The sequence below is a fragment of the Yamadazyma tenuis genome, chromosome 2 (genome assembly GCF_029203305.1).
Source record: "Yamadazyma tenuis chromosome 2, complete sequence".
Lineage (NCBI taxonomy): Eukaryota > Fungi > Ascomycota > Pichiomycetes > Serinales > Debaryomycetaceae > Yamadazyma > Yamadazyma tenuis.
The window spans coordinates 1,164,132-1,191,303 of record NC_089462.1 but is presented as its reverse complement, the minus strand read 5'-3'; the positions used below and the strand labels follow the sequence as shown (position 1 = coordinate 1,191,303).

The window sequence follows — 27,172 nt, the reverse complement described above, 5'->3', positions numbered from 1 at the left end:
AAACTTTTCCTATATCAAACATGGGACACAGTGAACATTACGAGTTTCAGGCGATTCCACCCATCAGTGAGTTGGATGAACACAACGTGCCCCTTTTGCATAGAGACTCTTGTGCCAACCCTTTGATCAACTATTACAAATGTTTGGACAAAGGACTTACCTTCTGCTCTTCCACCAAAGATGAGTTTTACAAATGCCAGTACTATTTATTGAAGAAGCGGTTGGACGACGGCCATTAGGGTTCGTCAATGAACTTCACAACAAAACACACTATAGATAGCATAATACACATCAGTTAAGAAAGTTCACAAGTTTGACAGAGTTTCGACTTTCGGTTTCGCTGACTACACACTCTGTTATCTGACGAGGTGTTTTATTCAGGCATTAAAGAGACAAGGGTCGGAGAAGTCTCTTACCAGTAGTTGTTGGTGGTGTCTTTTGTAGTTTGTGATTTCTCTCACGCCTCTACCGCCACTGCCAGCCAAGCCGCACCCACCACTGGTGCCAGCTCCCACCAACACCGCGGTGCACCTCGCACACAGTTCGCACACTTGAGGAAAAACTCTTTTCTTATTTATCAATTCTTTCATTGGACAATGTCAGTAACCAAATTTCCTCCGCTTCGTACGTAGCTCCACCTGCATTTGGGTACCATTTGATATCACCCAGTATATCACCAACAGTTTACTAACAACCAAATTCAAGTTTCCGATGACGACTTGCAAAAATATAAGGTTCCTTTGAAATGGAGAGACAGATGTGCGTTTTACTTTGCATTATATCAAACATGTCTTATTAGACAAAGTGCAAATGGCTCTGTGGATTGTGGACACGATAAACATGCCTGGGAAGAGTGTGAAAACTTGGATTTGATAAGAAGAAAGCAAGAGTTGGCACAGGTGAAACAAGCCAGAAAAGAAGAAGCATAGACTGTATAAGATAAAATATACAACCACTTTAGCAAATCCTAGACGTGAGTAAGTATGGACCCCAGGCGTTTGGAGGAGACAAGAATACACGAACTGATGTTCGGCGTCTTGTTGCATCGTTGTATCAAAGAGAGGGTCAACTGGGGTCTAATGGACCTACAATCCAATCAGAGTGAACACTGTGAGGCCGTAGCGTCGTGGTGGTGATCTCGAGCAAACCGCACGAATACAATCATTTTTGCTTTGATTTCCAAACTCTATAGCCAAGTGACATAAAGGTCTACCTCGTTTCGTGCTATAAGCTACTAGCAAAAGGTTTTCCAGCACCGCGACATCCCCGACATTATTTACACACCGACTTAATAAGACATGTAATTTACCAACCGGTAAAAGTACAAGGCTTATACTTTGTTAAACCTTGGCGAATATAAAGTTCGAAGGAAGACACCTCTTATTCTTTCTCTCGCATACCGCACAGATTGCACATGCTGCGTTTAGGGCATGTTCAATGAATTGCGAAAAGTAGGTGGGGCGCCATATTCCCCATATGATTTCGCAGACCAAAATTCTCCATATTAATGACATCAGGAACGTCTTCATCTTCCCATGTTTCTATCGAAGAGATAGACGTCTACCTAGGCAATGGTGTCTCGGGAACTATAACAGTACCACCCGCCGCCCGCTCAACTGAGTCCATTTTCTCCCAGGGGTTAGCTCCTCCCACTCATAAAGCAGCTTTGATTGTACATGGTCAAGGTGGACACAGAAACTACTGTTACCAAAAGCAGTTGGCCCACCGCTTGGCCAATGACTTGGGAATGTACTCGTTGAGAATAGACTTTCGTGGATGTGGTTCTTCTGCTGACAACACAGACCCCGTCAAGGGCCGTGTATTAAGCCAGGATATCGAGGATATCCAGCAGTCGGCAGAGTTTCTTCTTGACGGCACCCAAAACCCCCTCGGTATCGACTTCACGTTGTCGACTATTGTGGGACACTCCCGAGGCAGTTTGGCGATGTTCTTATGGGCGTTGAAGCAAGATGCCCTTGCTAAATCCGAATGGTCTTCCAAAGCCATTATCGTGCCCAACTTGGTGAATTGTTCTTCAAGATATCAGTCTCATACTGTTTACGATAGATATCCGATCAGGGGAGATGATGACTTCGATGGTGTGGAGCAAAACGTGTTACGCCATGGCAAGTTTCAGCCGGTGATGATCACAAAGACAGAACTAGTTGATTTGGCTGAAGCAGATTTATCGGGCCTCAGTGACTTATCGTTGGACTTTTCGGTGTTGAGTATCTACGGGTTAGAAGACCATATTATCCCCATTGTTGACTCGGCTCATTTTTCCAATGCATTAAACAGAGGACATTTATCTCACCGACTCGAGTTAATCCCTCTTGCAGATCACAACTTCTATGGAGCTGTGGCCATCGAAAATGAAGACGATGCCGACACATACAATCCTGATAACTTGCCTTTGAACCGGTCAGGATTTGCAAACTTCAATGGTATAGTAGTGGATAAAATTGTTGATTACCTACGACCCGAGAATGAGCTTCAAAGGTTTTTGCATATCAGCAAAAATATTGGGCATTTATCTAGATGGAAACAAATTGAGGGGGTGAGCAACTTTAGAGATATTGGGGGGTGGAGAATAACTAATCCTCGGTTTCCATTGAAGCTGCCTGTTCTGGGAAAATACTATGTTAAGCACAATCTTATGTTCAGGTGTGCTCATATGGGAAAGATAACTGAAAACGGATTAAATGCTTTGAAAACCATGGGTGTCAAGGCTATATTTGACCTCAGATCATCGGGGGAAACCTCTCGTGATGGGTACCCTCAGAACTTGGAAAAGCATGGGATCAAGAGAATACATGCTCCGGTGTTCAGTGAACAAGATTATTCTCCCCAGTCTATTGCCATTCGGTACACCAACTTAACCACCAGTTGGCACACCTACGTGGATGTTTATGATGACATGTTGTTGAACGGTGGTGGGGCATTTAAAACTGTGTTTGAGTTTATCAGAGACAATAAAGATACTCCATTTGTCTTCCACTGCACTGCTGGTAAGGATAGAACCGGAATTTTGGCAATGTTGATCTTGTTATTGGTGGGGTTGGACAAACACACCATTGCCAAGGAGTTTGAGTTGACCACCATAGGATTGAAGCCAGACCACGAAGAAATCAAGAAGAATTTTATCAAGTTGATAGAGAAAACCAAAAGCAGGATGGACGATCCCAGTGAACTTGAAAAGTCTATAGGAAAAGGTCGTGCAAACTGGACCATATATAAAGATGGGTTTGAAAACTTGATAAGCTCCCGTTATGAAGCTATGTTGTCTACCATTGAAATGTTCAACCAAAAATTCGGTGGAATTGTTGCATACTTGAAAAAAGCCATGGGATTTACTGATGATGATATATTGAAAGTCTATGAAAATCTCATGGTGGTAAACACCCTTGGATTCTTCAAGGAAGACACGTTTATTGAGTGGAGCCACCGTAACAGCATGGGTCCGAATTTGTGAAGTCAGATTAGATATTAGATATTAGATATTAGAAATAAATACAATTGCTGGAATCGTGTATTGGATGCATCAACCACTTAATTGCTCACATGATGGGCAAGGGTCGGTGCTTAAAGATAATCTTCTTTCGTATTATATCCACCATGTCTATTTGAGATTGGGACCCGTCTTCATTGCACGGGATCTTGAGTAGCCCCAAAGGAGTGTCCAAATTGGCCATTGTTCCCACAAGTCTTTGGGAGTTTCCAATGAGTAGCGTGACTTTGGACTTGTCTTTTTCATCGAACCTAAGTTTTCCAAACTTGACTGCTTCGTGGATATCATCCACCGTGATATATTCAAGACCAGCACTTTTCTCTTTGGGTACGTTCAACACGCCTTGGATTTCTAGAAGTGAGCGCCCGAATGGTGTGGAGATCACTTCTGGTCCAGGAGCAGGGTCTTTCAAGCCCGGTAAAATCTGGCTGTAGTTGAGATTCACGCTAGGCATAGAGATTGAGATGTAAAATTAAAACGCGATCTCAAGAAAACAAAGAGGAACTCCAAGGTCCTTACATAAACCCAAATTATAATATATCGCACAAAAATTAACTACTTCGTAGCTTCAAGTTTACCACTGTAATCTACCCACTTTTGGCCAAGGCCCTGGTGGAGAAGAACGTAATTACACCAGTTTGGTGGTCATCAGATGGTACTAACCGCCGGGAATTTTGCTTGGTGACCGCATGGTGTGTGGGATGTGTCTTTGGTGAGCTCTTTACTCGCAAACCTATTTTGAGTGGGAAAACAGATTCTCACCGGTGTCAGATAATCTTCCAATTATTTGGCAGTCCTACCACTGACTGGTCCGGTTCGCTGGACCTACCGTATAAGACCGACTTGAATATTGGATTGACGTGCTGAAGACGAATACGGTCCTATTATCAATGATGCCCAAGAACTAGATTTGATGAGCCTTCTTTTGACCCTCAACCCACACAAACGGTTCAACACATTGGACGCCTTGGACCACCCGCGGTCGACGCACAGCTGACCAGACCGTCAGAATTAAACTTCGAAAAGCTCTATGAGATTGACAAGGAAAGATTTCAGAATATGGGAGAGAGGTCAGTTACCAAGAGAGAAAGGTCAGAACTTCAAACAGAACCTCAAAACACAGACTATCAGGCCGTCAGAGTCCAGGACCACTTCTCATCCTTCTGCGATCACCTCTCACCCCGAACTGCCCCGTATTCCAATACCAAAACCTGTATTTCATAGTACAAAACCAGATAATGCCAGCCCCAAGCAACTCAGTGGGATCTCCGTGCCAAAGCGACGCAAACAACGCCCGACAGAGCTCCTCGTCACAAGCAGGTCTCAGACTCAGACATATCATTAGGCAGAAGAGCGAACGGATGGACTTTGAAAGCGACTTGACCGATTTTGAGCAAGACATATCAGAGCGGAAATGAACGGTACTCAATCTAGAACGGTACCCTGTAAGTAGCGCTAGCCACGAAAACACCTGGTCAAACACATAAACACATTTTTAGAATCGACACTGTCCCCATAGAAACTGTCCCCAAAACGGAGCCATATACGATGACCGAGGGCGGGCTGGGAAATGGTCGAATTCCGAGGGTGTAACTTGTTTGATGGAAAAGATAAAATTCTGCGGTCGTCATCCGCATGAAGTGAGGCAAATCAGACATATTCCTATAAATTCAAACACAACTTAAGATTATGGCCACCTTGGATGGTGTTCCTCCTTTCAAGTGTTTCTCATCGTGTTGAGAGAAACCCTCGAACTGGCCATCAACGTATCAGTATTGTTGGCATTTCTACACCAGAGTTTCATCACTCCCCACACTGCGTATTCCAGGTTGGGTCTGGAAGAGATCGACACCGAAAACGGGATGAAGCCGGCACCGCCCTGGTGGAGGAAGGGCTGTCGGTTCACCCACTTGAAGCCGTCCCCGATGAGTCACTTACCATCCACAAATACTTGAGACTACAGGTCTAGATAGAAGGATTTTTGGGTTTGGTATGCTGCCTAATATTGGGATCTGTCATTTTAAGAATCTTCTACGTCATTGGAAATGACCTCTGGGCTGTGACTGAACACTACTGGGAAGGCACCTTTTCGATTGTTGCCAGCTCATCATTTCGGTGATGGGAATCAAGATCTTGCGGGTCGATAAGCTGCAGGAGAAATGGAAGGCTAAGCTCCATCATCCAGAAGTCGGACTTCCTCAATAAGGTGGTAGCAGTCCAGAAAGGGTCTTTTGGCGAGTCTGTCGATACGTATAGCGAAAAATATTCGATGTTCATTGTCCCCTTCATAATCACGTTGAGAGAAGGAATGGAAGCCATTGTGTTGGTTGGGGGCATTGGAATCAACGAAAACACCTCTGTGGCGTCCATTGTGATTTCCACTTTCACGGCCATAATTATAGGTACCATCATTGGGATCTTGCTGTATCGTACCGGGGACTCATTGTCTTTACGGTGGTTCAAGATGTGTTCCACTGGCCTTCTCTATTTAATTGCGGCAGGGCTTTTCAGCAAGGGCGTGTGGAATTTTGAATTGCAGAAATTCATCGACTGTTGTGAAGGGTTTAATGTGAAGGAGACGGGCCATGGGCCTGGGTCCTACGACATCACCAAGAGCGTATGGCACGTGATCTGCTGTAACGGGGAACTTCAGGACCATGGGGCGTTTTGAATGATAGCCACGGCCGTATCGGGCCCGGTCAACAGCGCAACGTACATATGTCTTGCTGGCTACTTGGGTTACAGGGTGGCTGTCAACTATGCGCTCACGTCATTGCTTTTTGAAGAACAGCACGGCTACTTGCCGATTATTACTATAAAATTGCAGAAAACGAGAATCAAAAAGAATTTTTTGGCCAATCAGATGATACACAATAATGTCTCCAGGGACAGCCTCAACTTCACCTCCGGTATGATGGCGTAGTTAGCAGGGTTTGAAAATGACATTGGTATTTTATTATTTGTGTAGACTCCTATGATTCGCTCTTTTCGGAACGATCGACGACCTAACGAGACTGACATGTGATCTTGCATATAAACGTGTGGGTTCAACAATAAAAAATTATCTGATCAATCTACTTGCAGGTGCCGTGGTTGGAAAGCTCATAACACCCAACATGTGACCGGCCCGAAGTTTGTCCCCGAGGCCCTAAGTGATATTTATTGACTAGTTGCTAAACTAGTGAAATATGCCAGCCTTATGCACAAATGTGTCTGACACTAAGTTGCCTCGGCTTGGCACCTTTTGACATGAGCCTCCTGTCAAAATGTCAAAGCAGGAACGTTTGCCCAGAAAAAATACCAAGAACAAACCTAGGATCCGCCTCAATGAGACCGCAGATCTGCAGACTTAACCAGGTTACGTCTTTTGGTTTTTCCAATAATAGCCAGTCACTGAAGCGCCTTTCAACCATTACGAGGCCGTTCTAGACCGGTTGAACCCCCATGGTTTTCTATATATAATGCTTGACCCGGCTAATTACAATCCCATTATTTATTCCAAGCTGAAGTTTACGTTTCAGATGCGGTTGCTGTGGCTCTTTTTAGGACTTTTCACTTTTTGCCATGCTCATACTCCATCTCCATTCGAGTACTATCCGGAGTCAGAACTAGCAGCATACTCATGTAACTACTACCTCCTGCATTTGGCTACCTTCTGTGAAGACCCCAATGTTTACCCGTGTTACTGTGCTAATAAAAACCTGATGGCCAGTTTTACGGGATGCCTTAACTTGGAAGGTGAATTGAAACCTGAAATTTTGAAAGGTGTAGCTGGTATGTGTGCCAAAAATTCTTACAATGTAACTGTTGACCAGCTCGAGGATGCTTATGAGTATTACAAAACGAGTGCCGTTTCCATTGACGACATTCCAAATTTCAACTTCTCTATTCCCGTGGATGTGCCTATTTTGGTCGACCGAGCAACTGTCATGGATTACAAGATCTCCTATATAAATTTCTTGGGAAACTACAACAATTCCATCTATTACGGCTCCGGATCCCTTGGATACTGGGCATTGGCTTTGCTCATTGCATCCATTGCCCACTGGACCAAGTTTTTGGCACCCGAGTTTGTGAAGAAAAGATGTGGAAGGTACACTAATTGGTTCCGGAAAAACCTCACCATGTCTGCCGTCAGTAAAACCCGAGCAGAGCCCATGAAGATTAAGGGCGTGGCGATAGCCCTTATCCCCACGAGATTGGAAACAGCGGTGACGGTGGGCTATTTGGTGGTGGTGATAATATGTGCTGGTTGCGAAATCAAGTATTATCCCCGTGAAATGGTCTTCGCCAGTAAGACTCAAGCGTTGGCGAGATACATAGCGGTTCGGACAGGGATCTTGGCATCATTTTCGGCACCGTTGTTGATTTTGTTTGCTGGAAGAAACAATTTTTTGCAGTGGGCTACCGGATGGAATTTTGCAACCTTTATTGCCTACCACCGGTGGGTGGGTAGAGTGGTATTCACACTCGTGTTGGTGCATGCGGTGGGATATACCATCACCTTCAAGGGTCGCTACGCTGAAGAAATGGCCGAAAACTACGTGATATGGGGAACCATTGCCACTGTTGCAGGAGGTCTCATTATGGTTCAAGGTCTTTTGGTGTTGAGAAGAAGGAGTTACGAGATCTTTCTCTTTTTGCACATAGTATTGGCGGCTTTATTCATAGGAGGTGCCTGGCTTCATGTCGACACGTTAGGTTACATCAACTGGTACTATGCTACAACAGCTATCTGGTGTGTGGACCGGGTGGTGAGAGTCATCAGGTTAGTACTTTTTGGGTTCCCCGTTTCCACCGTCCAATTGGTGGCCGGCGAAACCCTCAAAGTAATCACACCCAAACCATCGTACTGGAAGTCTGTTCCCGGAGGCCACGCATTTATTCACTTCATCAGACCTTCGTGCTTCTGGCAATCACATCCATTCACATTTACTGAGGCTGTCGAAACAAACGACAAGATAGTCCTCTATTGTAAAATCAAAGGAGGAGTCACACATGGTCTTTACAAGCACATAGCGTCTCAGCCGGGCCAGACAGTTAAAATGAGGGTAGGAATTGAAGGTCCATACGGAGAACCGACGGCTGCAAAATACTGCGACACTGCGGTGTTCGTGGCAGGGGGTAATGGAATCCCCGGTATTTACAGTGAGGCCTACGACTTGGCACGTAGGGACTCTAAACAGAAGGTCAAGCTAGTGTGGATCGTTAGAGAATACAAGTCATTGGACTGGTTTTATGAGGAATTACAGTTTTTGAAAGGTAAGAACATCGAGACTATTGTTTATGTGACAAGACCTATAAACCAAGCTGCAGACTCGGACCAGGAAAAGAAAAAGACGGAAGACTCTGATGAATCGAGCTTTAAAGCTGCTGAAGATTTGTGTCACGTGGAGTTCAGGCACGGGAGACCAGATGTGGAAGACTTTGTCAAGCATGAGATTGATGAGAGTAACGGTTCCATTGGGTTTGTGACTTGTGGACACCCTGAAATGGTGGACCACTTACGGTATGTTGTGAGTCACAACCTCTCGGAGGAGAAGCGGATCGAGTTTTACGAGCAGTTACAAGTGTGGTCATAGTGTTTAGATTATGTATCGTCTGTATGATGCTTTTTATTGTATTGTCAATTTAGAATTACCATGTGCAATTTTCCAATCAGCTTCTTATAAGATGATTGGCCACTTTAGTAATAGTAGAATAGTCTTCTCCTCATAAATAATCAAGCGACGCCGAATATTATGTTAGTCTTACCAAACTTCACCAGAAGCACAAAAGTAACATTTAATCACTTTGCCCACCATACAAGAATGGCCGTTTTCATGCATAAATGACTCTTGGCCATTTATTTTCGATGGGCACTCAGCCTATACAAAGGTTTATCCGCCCTATACCCTACCTTTTCAATACCAAAAAAGAATCACCTCATTTACTCTATCATTGCTGTGCACAACATAGCAAAAGCCACAAAAGATGTGCAAAACCCGTTGACTGGCATGCCGATCGCCATGAAGGATCTGTCATGACCCAGGCCCAGCACCGGCACATATAGCGGCACCGGTCTCGGACCGGAACCAGGAATGTTCCAAATTATCTTCATTTAAGCACTAGGAATACAGTACTGGTGCGTGGAGAGTGTTCATGTTTGTGCACCTGTTTTGTTTGCAGCCAAACACTATACAAATGCATATAGATACACTTAAATACTTTCTAGTATCACACAAATAGTGCTGATAGCCAGCCAGTTAACTATCAACGCCATACCAACCTTCTCGTTCATATACCCGTTGAATTTTCTGCTGAGAAAAAAGATCAACATCATGTTATTGATCAAACCTAATGCCAAAACCACCAAACTTCGAGACGAATTGATGATATACGCTCCCTTTTGGATAAAACTTTTAGAACTAGAATCGCTAGCACCAATAATAACGAGCCCACTAATTCCCATAGATGTGAGAGACAATATGGGACTACCAAAACAGGCTGAAAATGCCATTAAAGGCATACCTAGCTTGGCAATCACGAAATTGGAGATGAAATCACCAATGGAGTTTCCAAGAGCAAATGCTGTAAATCCTAAAATCACATCACTAACCTGGTACACAATTGAGAATGTCTTGAGAATGTTGATAATTTCGGTTGCAAAAATTGAAACCCACATTACCGACGACAAGAACCCAACAACTGCATATATTATTTTGAGCTTGAAACGTACCAAAGCCGAGACTATGATCAAGGTAAATGGAAGGTTTACAAAGAGCCCGCCGCTTAATGCGGAGGGCCACAAGTTCATATTGACAAACACCAAGATGCATGCAATTCTGAAAAAGTCAGGTTCAATTATATCAATGTCGTCGAGTATCGCCACAGGGGTTGTGAGGTTAATGACAGCCCTGAAAGGAAATGTCGTAAAGAATTGAATTTTCCCGAGCATGCTTGTAGGTACTTCAGACAAATCCACGAGTTTCAGAAGAAACAGCTGTTCAGGAGAAAGAAAATCGCTGAACAAGTACTGGTTATCCACTGACCGTTCACCTGAGATGGCACTATTATCGGTCATGGTGATACCAAGACCACGATCAATTTGTAGTTGAATGGGTGCTTGGTGTTTGCGGTGATGAAGTAATTCGTGTATCAATTGTTTCATTCCATAAGATCCAGATAAGTCCACATCGTCAGCAAGATTGAAACGTACCTGGTCTATCTCGTTAGATAACTCTGTTTGGTAAATTTCGTCATCTATGTTAGACAAGTTCAATTCCTCAATGCTTGGTAGGTGCATAAGGGTAGGTTCTACTCCATACGCTTCTTCTTCTTCATCTTCATCCTCAGTACGGACAGCAATATGCGAGTCGGGCAAGTACGCACTTCGTATACGGAGGTCTCTGGCTCTTGCCAATATTCTTTTCTTGGCAATAGAGTGAGTTATCACCACATATCCCACATATACCAAATAACATCCAATCAACAAGATACACGTAAATACCGTGAGAGAACCTGATAGTAAGGCCAGAACTATCACCACTATAACCAATATCAAGAATGACAGATCTCTAGTAAACAAGGTTTTGGGGAGTCTGAACGGACGCAAAATTGAAATGGTGCCAATCACCACAGAAGTCACGAAAAAACATGCCCCAATGAGCTCTGACACGGCTAAGTCAGCGTGACCCAAAGACATGGCCTTGTAGTTACTTAATATGTCGGGACTGCTGTTGCCCATTGCCACAAGTGTCAAACCTGCCAAGCTATCCAGTAGATTGAGAAACTTTGAGATGAAGTGTAAGTTAGGAGTCAAACAATCCGACGCCGTGAGTCCCAACAAAAAGAACAATAGCACAAGGAGAATCAATGCCATCACGAGACTTAAGGATCCGAGCCAGCGGCAGTAGTAAAGCAGGAGGAAGTTGATGTGTCCTAGCACTATATCGTCCGTGCACAGTTTAACAAGCAGACACTGTTGTTGGCCATTGAGAGTGCCAATGTACTCAATAAGGCTACAGTTTTGTACCTCAGACCCCATTTGTGATATTAGAGCCCCCAAAGTGGTCAGAGGAGCTGCAAATAGCACCATAAGTGTAAGTAAGTGTGGTGTCATAGTAGGAACGATAGCAGATGATCGCGACAAAAAAACCAGAGAATGTTAGCACTAAAGGCATTTGCTTCGTGATAAAATTTTGCAACAGTTTTCAGCATGACTCGAACACGGTATTTATTGCAACAGACCTTTAAAGTCTGGTTCAATTACCACCTGGAAGTGTATACGACTGATCGCTCCTAATGACAAGGTCAATAGTATCCCCTCAAAGAGTCAGAGACAAATACGTAGAGAAAAGAATTACCATTCGTTGAGCACACAAAGCACCGCAACACCATACAAAAAAGTAACCCCAATGAAACAAAACTTCATGTTCCAAATATGTCCAGTCAATCCTTGCACCATTCCCCAGACGAAACGCACGAAGGCAGTCTCTAGGTCAATAAAGACCAAGGAACGCTGCACCCAAGATCGACCGATTTATTCTCCAGTTCGCCTTCAATAACCATTAGGGCAACGAAATATCTCAAGGTCATGGGTCCGATTCTCATCTAACCTCAAAGAGAAACTTTCCTATCACTGCAAGCAGAACTGTGAATTTGCGTTAAACTTGTTCGCAAAGTTTTTCGATGCCCTTTTATACCTAGAGATGAGGGCCGGGTAAGACTTGTCGCACTGTTGCAAATATTGATCTTATAGTTTACACTCTTTCACATCAACCAACTAGTGAGTGCATGTATTTGTAATCCAATGATCAAGAAACTCAGTTCCAGCGTGGTCGAAAGGATTAGTTCAGCAACCGCAGTAGCCTCGATGGATCAAGCGGTTGCAGAGTTGGTTCAAAATAGCATTGATGCGGGAGCCAACTCTATCACTGTGAAAGTTGACTGGAAAACCCTCAGCACGGCAGTAATGGATAATGGAAACGGGATGTCGCGTGAGTCCTTGGCCGCTTTGGGACCACACATGACGCTGAAGTTGAGTACCTGGGAAGATTTGGTGAATTGCAAGACCTATGGATTTCGAGGAGAAGCTCTCGCGAGCCTCCGGCAAATCAGCAACAAAATGGTAATAGTACTGCGGTGCCGGAACGATAAGCTGCCCTGGTATGTCTACAGTGATATCAATGGCAATTGTTGCAAGGTTAGTTCATTTGACCAAGATAATGAGCTTGCCAACCCCCCAAACCATAATATGTTTTATATTCCACTGTTTGAACATGGTTGTATGGTGTTGGCGTACGACATGTTTGCCAACATTCCAGTGAGGCGAAGAAACATACTTGAAGATGGAGTGGAAAAATTTATGGCAGCTCTTCGGCGTCGGTTGGTGGTGCTTGATCTTCCTAAATTGAAGGTGTTAGTAGATGGAGAGGTTCGAATCGTCACTGATAGAGGTCCTACAACTGTGAATAGCGTTCTTGGGATTAGTTGTTGGTTTGATCGCATAAGATGCCGCTCGGGAGCATACACTGTAACAGGCTTGCTATCTCACCAATGCAGAAAGGGGTATCAGTTTATTCTCCTTAACAATCGCTTGTACAATTTGAAACTACAGTATAAAAAGCTGCCGGTATTTGTACTTCGATTCTCGTGCGCTGTCTCAGAGTCAGAGTTGGTTCAGGATCCTTCGAAGGCTATATATACAAGTTGTCATGAGGGTAATGTGGTGGCTATCTTGCAGAAGATGTTTCTCGAGTATTTTGGTGAGCAAGTGGTACGCATTCCAACATCATCACCCATGAAGCGTTCACCCGTCAAGAGTCCCAGGAAAGCATCACTGAGCGTAACCAATAATAAGTTGTCACCTACCAAGAAATCTTTATCAATTAAAACTTGCTTCAACTACCCTCAAAGTCTAACACGAGCAGACCTCCACAGCATACATGTTATCTCGCAAATCGAGAAAAAATTCATACTCGTACGAACGGGCTCTGTATTGGCAATGGTGGATCAACACGCAGCAGATGAGCGTATTCGACTTGAAGCACTTCAGCACCAGCTATTAACTAGCAGTACTCTAGTTGCATGCAACATTCCGTTGAACTTGACTCCATCAGAAAAACATGAAGTTTCATCCCACGCAGAGTATCTACGCCCTTTCGTACAGTTCGACCCCCATGGGAATGTCTGCCAAATAGCAGCAGCTGTGAGTGGAAAAACAAGCTTGGAACAAGATCTTCTCGAATATGTGGCTGATATTCGTCGTGGTTCCAAAACCGTCATCGGTAAATGTCTGTGGATTGAAGATATTCGAAATATCCCCGGATTCATCATTTCAAGTGTCAATTCAATTGCATGTCGACAAGCCATCAAATTTGGCTGCAAACTTTCCCACGATGCGATGTCGCAGCTAGTACTGGACCTAGGGCGGTGCCAGGTGCCGTTCGCGTGCGCTCACGGGCGGCCTACGATCGTGCCAGTTGCTCAAATTTAGCAGCTCAATGCGCGCTCCGGTCCTAGCCGTTTAGTCTTCTCAGCTTGTGCCAATCCGTTACCCCTCATGTATGCGTCCACTGGAGCCGGAGCCATGGTTCATAAACTGTATGTGAGTTTAATGCCGAACTTGCCGTTACACACCTAACCCACTACTGATACGTTTCGGAAGCTGCCACCAGCTTCTACTGTCTAATACTATCAAAGGCGTGAGTCATCTGAGTCATAGTGATTTCAATACCGGGGGTTGTCCTATATAGAGGAAACGTCGTAAAATTGTAAATAAATCACAATCCCACCTTCAATAGCGTTGCATCTACAAGACGAACTCTAGTACCGAAAAGCGTACCACCCCCACAAGGACATCACGTGCCACTCCTCGGTCAAGGCTCTAAAGGCCGCTAATTATGTCGGAAAATTCATATTTCCTTTCTTCCTTTCCTCCAGGTGAAAATCATTTTTTTTTCACCGCGCATTGTCCGTCAACGGCCCTCGACCCATATAAACCGGTCAATCTCCACCAATTGATTTTTTTCTTTCTTCTAACCCAACAGACTTTTTTAAGGTTTCTATATATCCACCGCTTTAAACATGTTGAGAAGTTCCAGAATTGCCACCGTCAGACCTGTCAGAGCCTTTAGCTTATCTGCTTCTTTTCACAAATGGAATGATATTCCTTTGGCTCCCCCAGACAAAATCTTGGGGATCAGTGAAGCTTACGTGAAAGATTCAAACTCTAACAAAATTAACTTGGGAGTTGGTGCCTACAGAAACAACAGCGGTAAGCCAATTATTTTCCCATCAGTCAAGAAGGCTGAATTGGTGTTGTTAGAAACTGAAACCGAAAAAGAGTACACCGGTATTACTGGTAACAAGAATTACCAGTCACTTGTCAAGAACTTCATTTTCAACAACAGTGGAAAAGATGCCGCCGGAGAAGAATTGATCAGTTCGGGCAGAATCGTCACTGCCCAAACCATTAGTGGAACCGGTTCGTTGAGAGTCATTGCTGATTTCTTGAACAGATTCTACTCCAGCAAAAACGTTATTGTGCCAAAGCCAACCTGGGCCAACCATGTGGCAGTCTTGGCCGATGCTGGCTTGAACCCAAGCTTCTACGCTTATTACAACACCGAAGTCAATGGCTTGGACTTTGACAACTTGTTGGACTCGATCTCTAAGGCTGAAGATGAGTCTGTCATTTTGTTACACGCTTGTTGTCACAACCCCACCGGTATGGACTTAACTCCTGAACAGTGGGATCAAGTGTTGGAATTGGTGGTCAAAAAGAATTTGTTCCCAATGGTCGACATGGCCTACCAAGGATTCGCTTCGGGTGACCCATTCAAGGACATTGAGCTGATTAGAAAGTTGAACAAGTTGGTGGTTGAGGGTAAGATCAAATCCTACTCTTTGTGTCAATCATTTGCCAAGAACATGGGATTGTACGGTGAAAGAACCGGCTCTATTTCCATTATCACTGAATCTCAGGAACACTCAAAGTCAGTTGAGTCCCAATTGAAGAAGTTGATCAGACCAATGTACTCTTCTCCTCCAATCCACGGTTCCAAGATTGTAGAAACAATCATGTCAAACCCAGAATTGTTGCAAGACTGGTTGAGTGACTTGAATGATGTGGTGGGAAGATTGAATGCCGTCAGAACTAAATTGTACGAGAAATTGGACAAGCTGATCTATAACTGGGACCACTTGAATCAGCAAAGAGGTATGTTTATCTACACTGGTTTGAGCAAGGAACAAGTTATCAAGTTGAGGGAAGAATACTCTGTTTATGCTACGGAAGACGGAAGATTCTCTATCTCTGGTGTCAATGATGCCAATGTCGACTACTTGGCAGATGCTATGAACAAAGTCATTAGAGGTTAATCCGAGTTTCTGGGGGTTCAAAAAATATAATATATGAGCTATTAGTATCTTGTAGGGTGACGCTACTGGCCTTTTATCGCTGCCTTATCTCAGATCTTCCTCGCTAAGCTGGCGTAGGCACAAAATTTGAATCTCAATGCGATCTGCAATGAAGTTTCAGTAACCAAACAGTGAAAGATCCCTCTAACTCTACGAATGTCTTATTACAGTTCGGGGTACAAAAAAGCGAAATACTCTTTATGACCCCATAATTACTATAATCACTGTTCTCTTTTTAATCTTGTAATCATCTCATATCTCATACCCCACTGGCGTCACGGGGTTGCCCAACAAACTTTGTCGGCGCACACCGCGATCAACATCATTACACTCCACTATTTTGGATTCTCAAACCCGTCACACAACTTTCTTCTTAAAAGTAAACCAATTTCAAAGATTTTGTTTACTCAATTGCTATGATCGTCCAAACCAGTCCATACTTGGACCAGAAGCCTGGAACATCAGGCTTAAGAAAGAAAGTCACTGTTTTCAAACAAAAGCACTATAGTGAAAACTTCATTCAAGCCATCTTGGATGCGATTCCACAAGGTGCTCAGGATGCTACTTTGGTGATTGGTGGCGATGGCCGCTACTACAACGACCATATCATCCAGCTCATCATCAGGATCGGGTCTGCCAACGGTGTTAGAAAGTTAATTGTCGGTCAAAACGGTATCTTATCTACTCCTGCTACCTCCCATGTTATACGTATTAAAGGGGCCACTGGAGGAATAATCTTGACGGCTTCACATAATCCGGGTGGGCCCACGAATGACTTGGGAATAAAGTACAACTTGGAGAATGGGGGACCCGCTCCCGAACTGGTGACCAACAAAATCTTCGAAGTGTCCAAGAAGATCTCGGAGATTAAAATCGACGAGGTGGAGGAATTAGATCTCTCCAAAATTGGGGTATTCAAGGCAGGTAGCTTGGAAGTGGAAATCATTGATTCTACCAGAGACTATGTGGACATGTTAAAGGCAATTTTCGATTTCTCCTTGATCAAACTGTTCATCTCTGCCAACCCAAAGTTCACCGTTTTATTTGATGCTTTGAACGGTGTCACTGGCCCTTACGGATACGAAATTTTTGTCAAAGAGTTGGGATTGCCTGAGTCTTCGATTCAGAACTTCGTACCTTTGCCTGATTTTGGTGGTTTACATCCAGATCCTAACTTGACTTATGCAAAGACATTAGTGTCGAAAGTTGATAGTGATGACATTTCTTTCGGTGCTGCTTCTGATGGTGACGGTGATAGAAACATGATTTATGGGGCCAAGACCTTTGTTTCTCCTGGAGACTCTGTAGCAATTATCTCGGAGTATGCCGATTTCATTCCTTACTTCAAGGAACAGGGTATTTATGGATTGGCAAGATCAATGCCGACTTCAGCAGCTATTGACTTGGTTGCCAAAGCCAAGGGCTTGAACTGCTACGAGGTCCCTACAGGCTGGAAGTTTTTCTGCTCCTTATTCGACTCTAAGAAGTTGAGTATCTGTGGTGAAGAAAGTTTTGGTACCGGTTCTAACCATATCAGAGAAAAGGATGGTTTATGGGCCATTATTGCTTGGTTGAACGTTTTGGCAGGATTTAACAAGTTATACCCTGATGAGGAACCAAGTATCAAGTCGGTGCAAGACAAGTTTTGGGAAAAGTATGGTAGAACCTTTTTCACAAGGTATGACTACGAAAATGTGGATTCTGACGGAGCCAACAGCATCATAAACATATTGACAAAAATTATTGAAACCAAGTCAAGCTTGCCTGGTTACGAAATCAAAGAATCGGGCAACTTTAGCTACACCGATTTAGATGGTTCTGTATCTTCTAACCAAGGTTTATTCATCAAGTTCATCAGCGGGTTGAGAGTTGTCTTGAGATTATCTGGTACCGGCTCTTCAGGTGCAACCATAAGATTGTACTTTGAGAAATATAGTGATGATAGATCAAAGAAGAGTCAAAAAGTCGATGAATACTTGGCTGAAGACGTCAAATATATCATTGAGTTGTTGAAGTTCAAACAATTCATTGGTAGGGAAGAACCTGATGTTAAAACCTAGTCAAACCTTCGAGCGTTAAAATCAAATCATTAAATTGTCTACTTAAATATATATACGTCAAGAAAATCATCTAAATGTCGTCTATTCACACATCATACTTTGCTCTCTTTGCATCTCCTCCTTCTTGCAAACTCACAATCTCATCTAATCTTCTTCTCATAGAGTTTTCTCTGAGTCTTGCAGCTTGCTCCATGGCTTCAAGCTCCATTATTCTGGTTCTGTATAAATCATTTACAAGTTCCAACTCACTGATTCTCGTCTTCAAAATCGTGATTTCCTCGTCCTTCTTCCTTTCGCCGTCATTGCCTCCATCTCGGTTTCCTGAGCTGTCGCTATTCTCATTGTTGCTTTGGTTGTGATTATTATTGTTGTTGTTGTTACCGTTGTTATGTCCACCATTATTACTTCCTTGAACCGGAGGTTGATGTGGTGCTAGGTTAGAAATGTGTGGCAAGCTGGGTTTACCTAAAGAAGCCACTTGTTGGATAGGAGGTAAAGTTTCCGGTGTACTGGATGCCCCCATTGAAAGATGACTTGGGTTGGTCTGTGATAAATGATACTGAGGACCAAAGCTAGGAGAGTTTATCGTCGTTCTTTCTGTGGTTGGCGTCAAAGGCTTCAGGTAATTAAGAGCCAGTGAAGGTGTGGAAAAAACTGGACTTTGTTCTCTCTTTATTTGGGCCTTATTATTATTAATCAAGGATATTGGAGTCGACACTTTGTTCATCTGGAAAGTAGCACTTGGACCCAATTCGTTGGACATGTTTTCCAAAGCACCTGCGGCTTGGTGAATAGAGTTGTTTGCGGCACTAGCAGCGTTACTGTTTCTGGTGTTGGAGATCGAAGAAGTATTGGAAAGCAACAACGGAGAAGTAATTCTCTGTAAACCCGGAGCAAAGTTCGTAGGAGTTGAAGATGGATAATGTAACGGTTGCACTGTGTGAGACAAATGGTGATTTTGCAAGTGCAATGTTGGACTATTGAACTGGTGGGTGTATACTTGAGGGGTTCCCGAAGCATGAGTTTGAGAAGCGTCCATCTTCTTAGAAAGTTTAGGAGATTTCTTGATAGAAGGCTTTGGAGTGGTTCCATGATCTTTAGACTCCAACTTAGGGGTGTTAGGAGCCGATGACTTGGTGGAGTTGCTGCCCGATTGTTTCACTCTGTTCCTCGATTTGATCGTATCGGTCTTTAAAGAACTAGGACGTGGTCTTCCATGAAGCTTAAGAAATAACCCACAGGCATTACACAACACCTGACCAGTTTCATCCCTTCTCCACAACGGAGTTGTCTGCGTCTTACAGTTATGACACACAGGAGATGAAATATTTGTCTTTGTGGTAGTGGTACCATTATTCACCTGGGTAGTGGTCTTGGCATTAGGATGAACTGGAATCAAGTTGGTACCAGCTCCAGCGGGTTGAATCGTATGCTGACCAGGGGCTGGGCTAGCGTTGTTGCTGGAAGCTATGCTACTTGTCGAAGTAACTGAATTACTTAAAGAAGTGGAAGTAGCTGAAGCTGTTTTGCTATCAACAGGAGCGGCCGATAAGGATGGGGCTGGACCGCTACCTGCTTGTGGAACATTACCAGGCTCCCCTGGTGCAGATGTGTTCAAGTGGGCAGCGGTGGGAGGTAACCGTTGGATCTCACTCATATTTGGAATTAGTTGATGGGTGTAAAATAGATAACAGACCAGCACACAAAGTGAATGTAACTCAAGATTCAAAGATCAAGCAAATGGATGTACTTGGTGATGTTGATGAATCGTGATATAAATATGGAGGAATCACAAGTAACAAAGTTTTACGAATGTCAATTGTTGATAGGACGGGTACGATAAGGGTACTCGGTATTTATGGGGAACAGTCAGACAAACAAAGTGGATTGTAGATCACAAAGGGTGTAGAAACGTCGATACTTAAGTTAGTGACTTTTTGATACGATCGGGATAATTCAAGTTTCCTAAACAACTAGCGATAAGTAATCACTTGTTCTTATTTAATCAGATATATCTTTTATCAACTGGAAAAATTTTTAATCCTGTGAGATTTTTCTCATTTGATAAAAAAACTTTTTTTTGGTGCTGGCACGATGAGACAAGTAAGGTTTGAATACGTATATCGAGTCGGAGATGGGCAAAAAGCGTGTCAAATAAATCATCAATTAGATTTTTGACACTATAGAATTTCAATGAAAGACAGTTGAAGATAATTGTTTCACTTTAATTAGTCGAACACCCTGTACTCCTATCATCGGCTCTGATAAAGGTCGTATCAGATTGTGCGGTAGACACGACATTGGAGCCGCCGTAAATGTCGCACGCCGTTATAAGGGTCTGGGAATCAGGCGACAACTAATGGGCCAAGACACAAACGCGACACGCAATCTGCGACATTAGTAGCTGACTACCTTTCGCACACCACCACTGTGATCACCATCACAAGATGTTTAGTCGAATGAATATGTTCAGAACGTATCGTCCCAGGTTTCTAACCAGGTGGCTCTCATCAAATGGTCCACATCCCCTACCACCAAATCCCCGGATTAACTTGAGGCCTAAACCCCTTCAACTCCCGACAATCTTTGGTCTTATCGTGTTTTCATCAACCTTCACTATGGGCTACTATCTGGCCTACCAGCTCGGAGATTTTTTCCTCTCCGACGAGACCTCCAGAAGCATCTTCCTCCCTCTCTGGATTAACTTCAACTATTTCTTCAAAAGCTCCTACAGCGAGTCCAACCTCAAGTACTTGGATATAGAGAACTTTTCGTTTGACACTCAGTCAGTTAATAAGCGAATCAAATTCAAAATCCTAAATTTGCTCGTCAACAACAAGACTATTGCATTTAGACATCTTTTACATTGGGCCAATGTCGAGCTCGTCAATCACAACACAAGTTATCGATTCCAGGTTAACTGCCCCAGCATCTCAGGTCTCAAGTTTGTGGCCACTAAACCCATTGACAACTGCAGCATCACTGAGTTGGAAGTCACCACCAACTGGGCCATAAAACTCATCAATCTCCGGTTTTTCTTACTCAACCAACCTACTTTACAATTTACGGATATCTCATATCTGTTTGTAGGAGAGTATGACGTGTTCGAGGATACGCATGTGGGTAAAGTCAAGGTGGATGGGATTGTTGAGAACAACGACATCAAGTTCCGGAACGTACTGTTGGTTCTCCACAAAAATAATCAGGAAATCGAATATAAGGTGATATGAGATAGATGCCGGTCACGTGCTCGGCGCTGTGGGGCCGCGGGTCTCCGCGGTTTTCTCCAATACATACAAAACTACAAAACCTCTAAAACATTTCACAAATCCTCTGGAAAACACCGATGGAAGACCCTAACGTTACTAAGAGAAAGAAGACGCCTCCTATCGCCAAGAAGGTGAATAAAACCAGAAGAAATGCTCAGGCCACTCGAACTTTGCGTGCCTGTGATCTTTGTAGAAAACAAAAGACAAGATGTTTTCGGGTTGACGAAAACTCAAACTCATGCTTGAGATGTTCCTTTTTAAATAAACCGTGTTCTTTTGCCATAACCGCTGGCGGGTTCAGGCTTGATGGTGATCCTGGAATATCGGGTGCTAGCGACACTAAAAAATTGGACTTGATTTACAGCGGAGTCAACGAGATCCTTAGACTAATCAAAAGTAAGGGCCCTGGAGTTGTTAATGACAATGATGCCAGGCTTCTTCTTGAGGCCGCCAATACTATGAAGGATACTTCTATACCTCCAGGAAACAATGGCGAAGAGCCTGATCATGAAAAGATGGTTACCAACCCTATTGATTTGGAGAACCAGTCGACATTCCAATCTCCAACCAATTCACTTGAAATAGCTCCGTTCCAAATTGTCAATAACCAACTCAAGCCGGAGCATGTTCCCAAGAATATCGAGAATCTTTTGTCTCTTTCATCATTCAAACAGAATCCTACACCACCTGGAACTGGGAATATTATTTCACTTAATCTCATACCATTTAACGAGGTCATCCACTTGATGAACGATTTTAGGAGAAACTATGGCCGGTGGATTTCTTTCCCTTCAAACTTACCCACCGAGATTCTCATCGAGAGATTGACCAACAAGTCTCCTTTATTACTCACCACTTGTTGTGTTCTCTCGTTGAGATATCTGTTCAACAACATTAATCCTGGAGACATTAACAATTTGGTACGTAAGCGATTGGTGTTCAATTCGTTGGTGAAACAGTTAGCCAAAGAAATGAACTTGAACTTGATGAGGGTAAACTGTTTCAAGGGTGTGTCGGGAGATATAGAATTGTTGCAAAGTTTGGTGATTTTAGCAATTTACTCTTCATCGTTGACGTCAATTATTCTGTCGAATTGTCAAGCGTTGGTGAAAGCCTCGGGAAATAACAGCAGTATGAACTTGAAGGAATTCAATTTGAGTTTAAATGATTTCAATCTTGATCCGTGGTTTCTAAGTGGATTGGGCTTGAATTTGTTCGTATCAAAGGTGACCTTTGGTAGCTTGATCCCGAAGGAAAACATAGACTTGAATGCTTCCCTCAACTCTCCCTTCACTATTTTATACGATGAAGAGTTGGACTCCAATGAGTATCAGATTCTTACCCTCATGCGTATTTACAATCACCTAGTGTTGGTACACATTATAAATTGTGTCTTCAGTGGCAGAATGTGCATTGTGGATGAGATCAGACTTAATAACTGTAACATGACCTTGGGCTTGCCATCGTCTACCAACTTCGACGGGAGAATGGTACTGGAAATCAGCATTTTATTGATAACGTACAACTTTATTCAGCTCAATACCAATATGGGAATCATGTCTTTGGAAGAGTTGAACCTCAACTTGGGTGCAACAATTCGAGAAATACAAGCTTGGTACGATCAATGGGAATATTTATTACAGCAACCGGCCTTACAATTTGTGGAAGTATGCTACAACTTCTGTAATCTTTTGATCTACTACACCTACAATTATCAAAAGCATTTGATCTTAAACAACCTCAGAAATCTTAATGCGACCTCCGATATGTTCAACGAAGATAATCTCAAATTCATCATGAATATTAGTTCTCCACATGACAAAGTTAAGATGTTTGAGTATTCCAACAACATTATGACATTTATCAATCTCATCAACAATGATTCATATTTTGCCCATTTATCGGACCAGCTCCAGTTCTGCTTCTACTTTGCAGGGTTGTTCCTATTGAAGTTCTTGTATATTCTCAGGTCGGAGGATAATCTTCGGCTTGTGGACCTATCGGACGTGAATGATATGAATTCCCTTGGGAATATCAAAACCTTAATTTCCAAGTTCAACAATATTAATAACCTTGAAGTCAATGACAGTGATATCATCACTAAATTCAAAATCAGCTTGAAGCACCAATTCAAAAAATTGTTTCCCGAATTCAGCTAAGTGATACACGTGAAGCAGCAAACCACAACAAATTTCAAAATGCGCATGTTGCAGCCATTATCATCTGCTTACAGCCACGATTACACGACGGTTGTGCCCACCACAATAAGGTTCTTGCTCAACAACGAATTGCTATTCTCTGCAATATGCCTGAATTGAGAGGCTTAGACCGGAACTAAGCAATGGTGTTACTTGTTTTCCTTCCTCCAAGATTGTCTATATAAGACCTGCCAAACTTCCACAAATTTATTCACATCTCAACGAGAACAAATACTTTAATAATGTCTGATGCTTTAAGTTTATACAGTTCAATTGCTGATGGAGCTAGCTCTGTCGCCGGTGCCACCAGCAACTTTGGTAGCTCGCTTCATGCTGGTTCTCATGCTTCTGCCCATGTCAGTTCTGTTGGCGCAGAGGCTTCTTCTGATGTTGAATCTTTGATAGACAGTATCAGCAAAGGTGGATCCATCACAGATGATTTTAGCAGTGCCAGTAAGGCTGCCAGTAAAGCCTTAGCTTCTTTGAGTGAAGATGCCAGTGACCTCGGTTCTGGAAGTGCTGTTGCCGAGACCAGTCTCGAAGTTTCTGACAGTGCCTCTTCAAAGACTGCTGGATCCAAGTCCAAGTCTTCTTCTGGTAGTTCTACATCGGGTTCTGAAACCAGTGGGGGTTTTGGTGCTACGGTTCAAGCTCCAGTGTTTGGCTCATTGGCAGTTATTGCTCTTGCTTTGTTGTAAAGGTGCTTGTAAAAGTATGTTTTGAATAAATTTGTTTGTTTGACACAATGTGGGGCAACCTGCATCGAAGCGTAAACTTTATTTAGGGTGGCATCAGTCGTCGTGAGGAGGCTGAGGCTATTTAAAGGTTTTTCAAATTCTCCGAGATTGCTTGCTGCACTGTAGCCCAGCGCATGTCGTGTAAGATTTCCAGTGATGGCCTCACATGGGGCGAAGCTAGTTTTGGTAATATAGTGAGAGAACTGAAAGATACAGGTGATCATACTCGACTGGGCGATGTTCACTCGAATATCAAATAGTCAGCGCATATAAAGAGTGGGCGACTGATAATGGTTGCAAATCTTCCAATAGCCAAATAATACATAATGCGAAATTCACAAAAAGTGAATCAATAACAAGATCTTGAGGATTTATTTTGTGCAAAAGATGAAATATGCAAAAGATGAAATAGCCCTTATGAACATGGAGAAGTGTAGATGACAACTATAACCTCTCTTATAATCCGTCGGTCGTACAAAAATAATGGTTATTAGCTAACTATGAAAAATCGTGTATTTAGACAAGACTAAAGTGCTATATGGTGTCCAACGGGCTTGACGTTCCGAATACACACCACCAATGCCGTGCTGGTAACAAAGCTGAAGAAGCAGATTTTAAAGTAGACCACTAAATCACCGAAGTTATCGAGAAGCGACCCATAGACCAACGAAAACAAACTAGTAGAAATAGCCGGTGCTATCATGAATAGTCCCCATGTCGACCCTAACATCTCGATACCCCATATCTCGGCAATAATTGTAGGGTATATTGTAAACACCCCCCCATACGTAATACCGTCTATCACGGTAATGAAATTCATTGTATCAGGAGTTAACTTCATCCAGGAAATGGCTTGGTTAATCAGGCCAAGTGCCAAAAGTCCGATCAAGATATCTCTTTTATTCATGTGATCGGACATAACTCCCACAACAAGTCGGGTAATGGTTGAGAATATGGAAAGTAGTATAATTTGGGAGTTTAAATCAATCGACCCTGATCCTTTCCTATTTATTTCCCATGCAATAGAGTTCAAGTTATTCTGATATGTTTCCAAAGGACCAAGATTCAAAAACAATGACCCCAACAAAATGTACATCAGCGGACTCTTGAGAAACCTAATAAACTTGGCTTTGTGACTGGGTGGTTCAATTGAGCTTATCGGAATTAATTCAGTATTTTCATCAATCTTATGTGTACGTTCGATGATTATAGATGTGGCCATAAAGTTTAGCACACCCATTACCAAGTAGAGAATGGCAAAAAACTTAAAGACACGAAGTAAGTCAAGGTGGTGATTTTGTTGAAAATATGAAAGTTTCAAGATCTGAGTGGATATTAATGCTGAAACCCCGTAACTGGTCACGGGTAACGATATTGACAATCCTTTTTTTTCAGGGTAAATCTTGGAACATGTGAGCAAACTCAGGAAGTACAAGGAAGAAGTTCCAAGACCAATCAAGCAGTATGTGAAGCAAAACCAGGCAAGTTTATTGGAAAACTGAAATACAGCAAAGTAGTTGAGAATATAGCTTGGTACCAACGTGAAAATGGCGATGAATGAAAGTAAGTTGTTCCCATAAACATCAGAGAGATACCCTAAGATCGGTAAACATAAGTACATGCCAATAACGGTAAAGGAGCTTATCAAGTTAACGTGGAAGATTTTAAAGTCCAACTCAAGGATTAAGTTCTCCGCCACCAAAGAGAAGATTAACACGGAGCCAAGGAGTAAACATGATAAAAGGGAGATCCCAAAAGAGATCTGTTTTACCACTCCCCCAGACACATATTTCTCGGCAGTGTTCCGGATTTTTATTGACACCCTATTTATCATTTGTGCAAAGGGTCAGTTCTCCAGAAACATATATTTGTGAGTCAAGACTTGCGCGCACAAGAGTTGCAAAAATATGATGCTACCGATTCCAGAGGAAACACATATATTTTAGATCAACGAGAGTAACAAAAGACCCACCGCACCCAAAGGAGGGGTAAGCATAGCGGCCAAGTTACCACTACTGGCAGAATCAGATCCTGACTCGGAGCTGGACTCATCAGTGGTAGTAGAAGCGGTGGAGGTAGAAGACTTCTTCGCAGTAACGGCTTTGGACGATGCTTCGGTTTCCTCAGAGGAAGCATCGCTGCTGGTCACAGCAGCTGCACTACCAATGGACGAGGCTTCAACAGAAGTACTAATAGCTATGTCAGACACAGAATCAGTTATACTCAAGCCTTGGTCCAAAACAGTACCAAGCGCCTCAGCGTAAGTTCCAAACTTACCATCAGAAACGGCAGATGCCAAAGCTGCAGGATACTCTGTGGCGAATGCCAAGAATGCCGTATTGGTGTATACTTTGGTAAAGGACTTGAACCAGGCCTCAGTGGTGATTTCCTCATAGTTGGTCCAATACTCTGAGTCCACCGTGGCCAAGCTTTCAGGAAGCAAAGTATAGAACTTTAGAATATCTGAGTATTCAGATACCAAAGCTGAAGAGGCACCAATCTTATGCATTTCGCTGGAAAAAGCATTAATCATCAGAGAAAAGTCATTTCCTTGAAAAAGTCCAGACATTGTTAGTTGTTAGTTGACGAGCATCTGGGGTCGATGAGGCTTTTTATAAAATTAATTTACGAGACCCTTTGGGCCTGCACAAGCATGGTGATCAACCATTGGTCCTCAATGAATTAAGTTCAGTGAGACTCCGCATACAAAACTGACGATCACTACAAAATATAGGGGGGTCAGTCCTGATCACAGGAAAGAGCATGCTGACAGGGTAACATGCATAAAGACGTAGTGCCTATTTTCGTGCCAAAGTCACCAATTGGTTAAAACTATGACTGGGTCACATTTTGCCAAATAGTGATGGCGTTTGAAGATTCACACATTTGAGCGTGTCAGACTAAGCCCAAAAATACCTCAAACCCCAAATTCTAAAAATCTACAACGTTGAGTACCATATGTGCCACGCACGTACAGCTCGACCAGCTTTAAATCCAC

General features: G+C 43.0%; 14 protein-coding genes across 14 annotated transcripts; 9 read left to right on the top strand and 5 right to left on the bottom strand. All coding sequences in view use genetic code 12, as the record gives it.

The window, feature by feature from the left end:
* Positions 1 to 20: 20 nt before the first annotated feature.
* PSN45_001867 (uncharacterized protein) lies at positions 21 to 239 on the top strand (the record flags this gene model as incomplete). The annotated part of the gene is made up of 1 exon (XM_006690268.2): positions 21 to 239. One exon carries the CDS (start codon positions 21 to 23, stop codon positions 237 to 239), a length of 219 nt encoding a protein of 72 aa, XP_006690331.1.
* Positions 240 to 596: 357 nt separating this feature from the next.
* PSN45_001866 (uncharacterized protein) lies at positions 597 to 929 on the top strand (the record flags this gene model as incomplete). The annotated part of the gene is made up of 2 exons (XM_006689523.2): positions 597 to 624; positions 706 to 929. 2 exons carry the CDS (start codon positions 597 to 599, stop codon positions 927 to 929), a joined length of 252 nt encoding a protein of 83 aa, XP_006689586.1.
* Positions 930 to 1,507: 578 nt separating this feature from the next.
* On the top strand, positions 1,508 to 3,472 carry PSN45_001865 (uncharacterized protein; the record flags this gene model as incomplete). Its single annotated transcript, XM_006689524.2, has 1 exon — positions 1,508 to 3,472. The coding sequence occupies one exon, from the start codon at positions 1,508 to 1,510 to the stop codon at positions 3,470 to 3,472; it is 1,965 nt and encodes a 654-aa protein (XP_006689587.1).
* An 85-nt stretch (positions 3,473 to 3,557) lies between these two features.
* PSN45_001864 (uncharacterized protein) lies at positions 3,558 to 3,962 on the bottom strand (the record flags this gene model as incomplete). Its single annotated transcript, XM_006689525.1, has 1 exon — positions 3,558 to 3,962. One exon carries the CDS (start codon positions 3,960 to 3,962, stop codon positions 3,558 to 3,560), a length of 405 nt encoding a protein of 134 aa, XP_006689588.1.
* Positions 3,963 to 4,746: 784 nt separating this feature from the next.
* FTH1_1 (fts3-like protein) lies at positions 4,747 to 6,179 on the top strand (the record flags this gene model as incomplete). Its single annotated transcript, XM_066157750.1, has 3 exons — positions 4,747 to 4,778; positions 4,907 to 4,953; positions 5,725 to 6,179. 3 exons carry the CDS (start codon positions 4,747 to 4,749, stop codon positions 6,177 to 6,179), a joined length of 534 nt encoding a protein of 177 aa, XP_066013847.1.
* Positions 6,180 to 7,212: 1,033 nt separating this feature from the next.
* Positions 7,213 to 9,090, top strand: PSN45_001862 (uncharacterized protein; the record flags this gene model as incomplete). The annotated part of the gene is made up of 1 exon (XM_006689527.2): positions 7,213 to 9,090. One exon carries the CDS (start codon positions 7,213 to 7,215, stop codon positions 9,088 to 9,090), a length of 1,878 nt encoding a protein of 625 aa, XP_006689590.2.
* Positions 9,091 to 9,707: 617 nt separating this feature from the next.
* PSN45_001861 (uncharacterized protein) lies at positions 9,708 to 11,369 on the bottom strand (the record flags this gene model as incomplete). Its single annotated transcript, XM_006689528.2, has 1 exon — positions 9,708 to 11,369. The coding sequence occupies one exon, from the start codon at positions 11,367 to 11,369 to the stop codon at positions 9,708 to 9,710; it is 1,662 nt and encodes a 553-aa protein (XP_006689591.2).
* Positions 11,370 to 14,575: 3,206 nt separating this feature from the next.
* On the top strand, positions 14,576 to 17,970 carry PGM2 (Phosphoglucomutase-2; the record flags this gene model as incomplete). The annotated part of the gene is made up of 2 exons (XM_006690270.2): positions 14,576 to 15,866; positions 16,307 to 17,970. 2 exons carry the CDS (start codon positions 14,576 to 14,578, stop codon positions 17,968 to 17,970), a joined length of 2,955 nt encoding a protein of 984 aa, XP_006690333.2.
* Positions 17,971 to 18,055: 85 nt separating this feature from the next.
* PSN45_001859 (uncharacterized protein) lies at positions 18,056 to 19,627 on the bottom strand (the record flags this gene model as incomplete). Its single annotated transcript, XM_066157749.1, has 1 exon — positions 18,056 to 19,627. One exon carries the CDS (start codon positions 19,625 to 19,627, stop codon positions 18,056 to 18,058), a length of 1,572 nt encoding a protein of 523 aa, XP_066013846.1.
* Positions 19,628 to 20,588: 961 nt separating this feature from the next.
* Positions 20,589 to 21,200, top strand: PSN45_001858 (uncharacterized protein; the record flags this gene model as incomplete). The annotated part of the gene is made up of 1 exon (XM_006689532.2): positions 20,589 to 21,200. One exon carries the CDS (start codon positions 20,589 to 20,591, stop codon positions 21,198 to 21,200), a length of 612 nt encoding a protein of 203 aa, XP_006689595.1.
* A 116-nt stretch (positions 21,201 to 21,316) lies between these two features.
* On the top strand, positions 21,317 to 23,398 carry PSN45_001857 (uncharacterized protein; the record flags this gene model as incomplete). Its single annotated transcript, XM_006689533.2, has 1 exon — positions 21,317 to 23,398. One exon carries the CDS (start codon positions 21,317 to 21,319, stop codon positions 23,396 to 23,398), a length of 2,082 nt encoding a protein of 693 aa, XP_006689596.1.
* A 281-nt stretch (positions 23,399 to 23,679) lies between these two features.
* Positions 23,680 to 24,135, top strand: PSN45_001856 (uncharacterized protein; the record flags this gene model as incomplete). The annotated part of the gene is made up of 1 exon (XM_006689534.2): positions 23,680 to 24,135. The coding sequence occupies one exon, from the start codon at positions 23,680 to 23,682 to the stop codon at positions 24,133 to 24,135; it is 456 nt and encodes a 151-aa protein (XP_006689597.1).
* Positions 24,136 to 24,700: 565 nt separating this feature from the next.
* Positions 24,701 to 26,008, bottom strand: MCH1 (Putative monocarboxylate transporter mch1; the record flags this gene model as incomplete). The annotated part of the gene is made up of 1 exon (XM_006689535.1): positions 24,701 to 26,008. The coding sequence occupies one exon, from the start codon at positions 26,006 to 26,008 to the stop codon at positions 24,701 to 24,703; it is 1,308 nt and encodes a 435-aa protein (XP_006689598.1).
* A 108-nt stretch (positions 26,009 to 26,116) lies between these two features.
* On the bottom strand, positions 26,117 to 26,743 carry PSN45_001854 (uncharacterized protein; the record flags this gene model as incomplete). Its single annotated transcript, XM_006690274.1, has 1 exon — positions 26,117 to 26,743. One exon carries the CDS (start codon positions 26,741 to 26,743, stop codon positions 26,117 to 26,119), a length of 627 nt encoding a protein of 208 aa, XP_006690337.1.
* Positions 26,744 to 27,172: the final 429 nt, after the last annotated feature.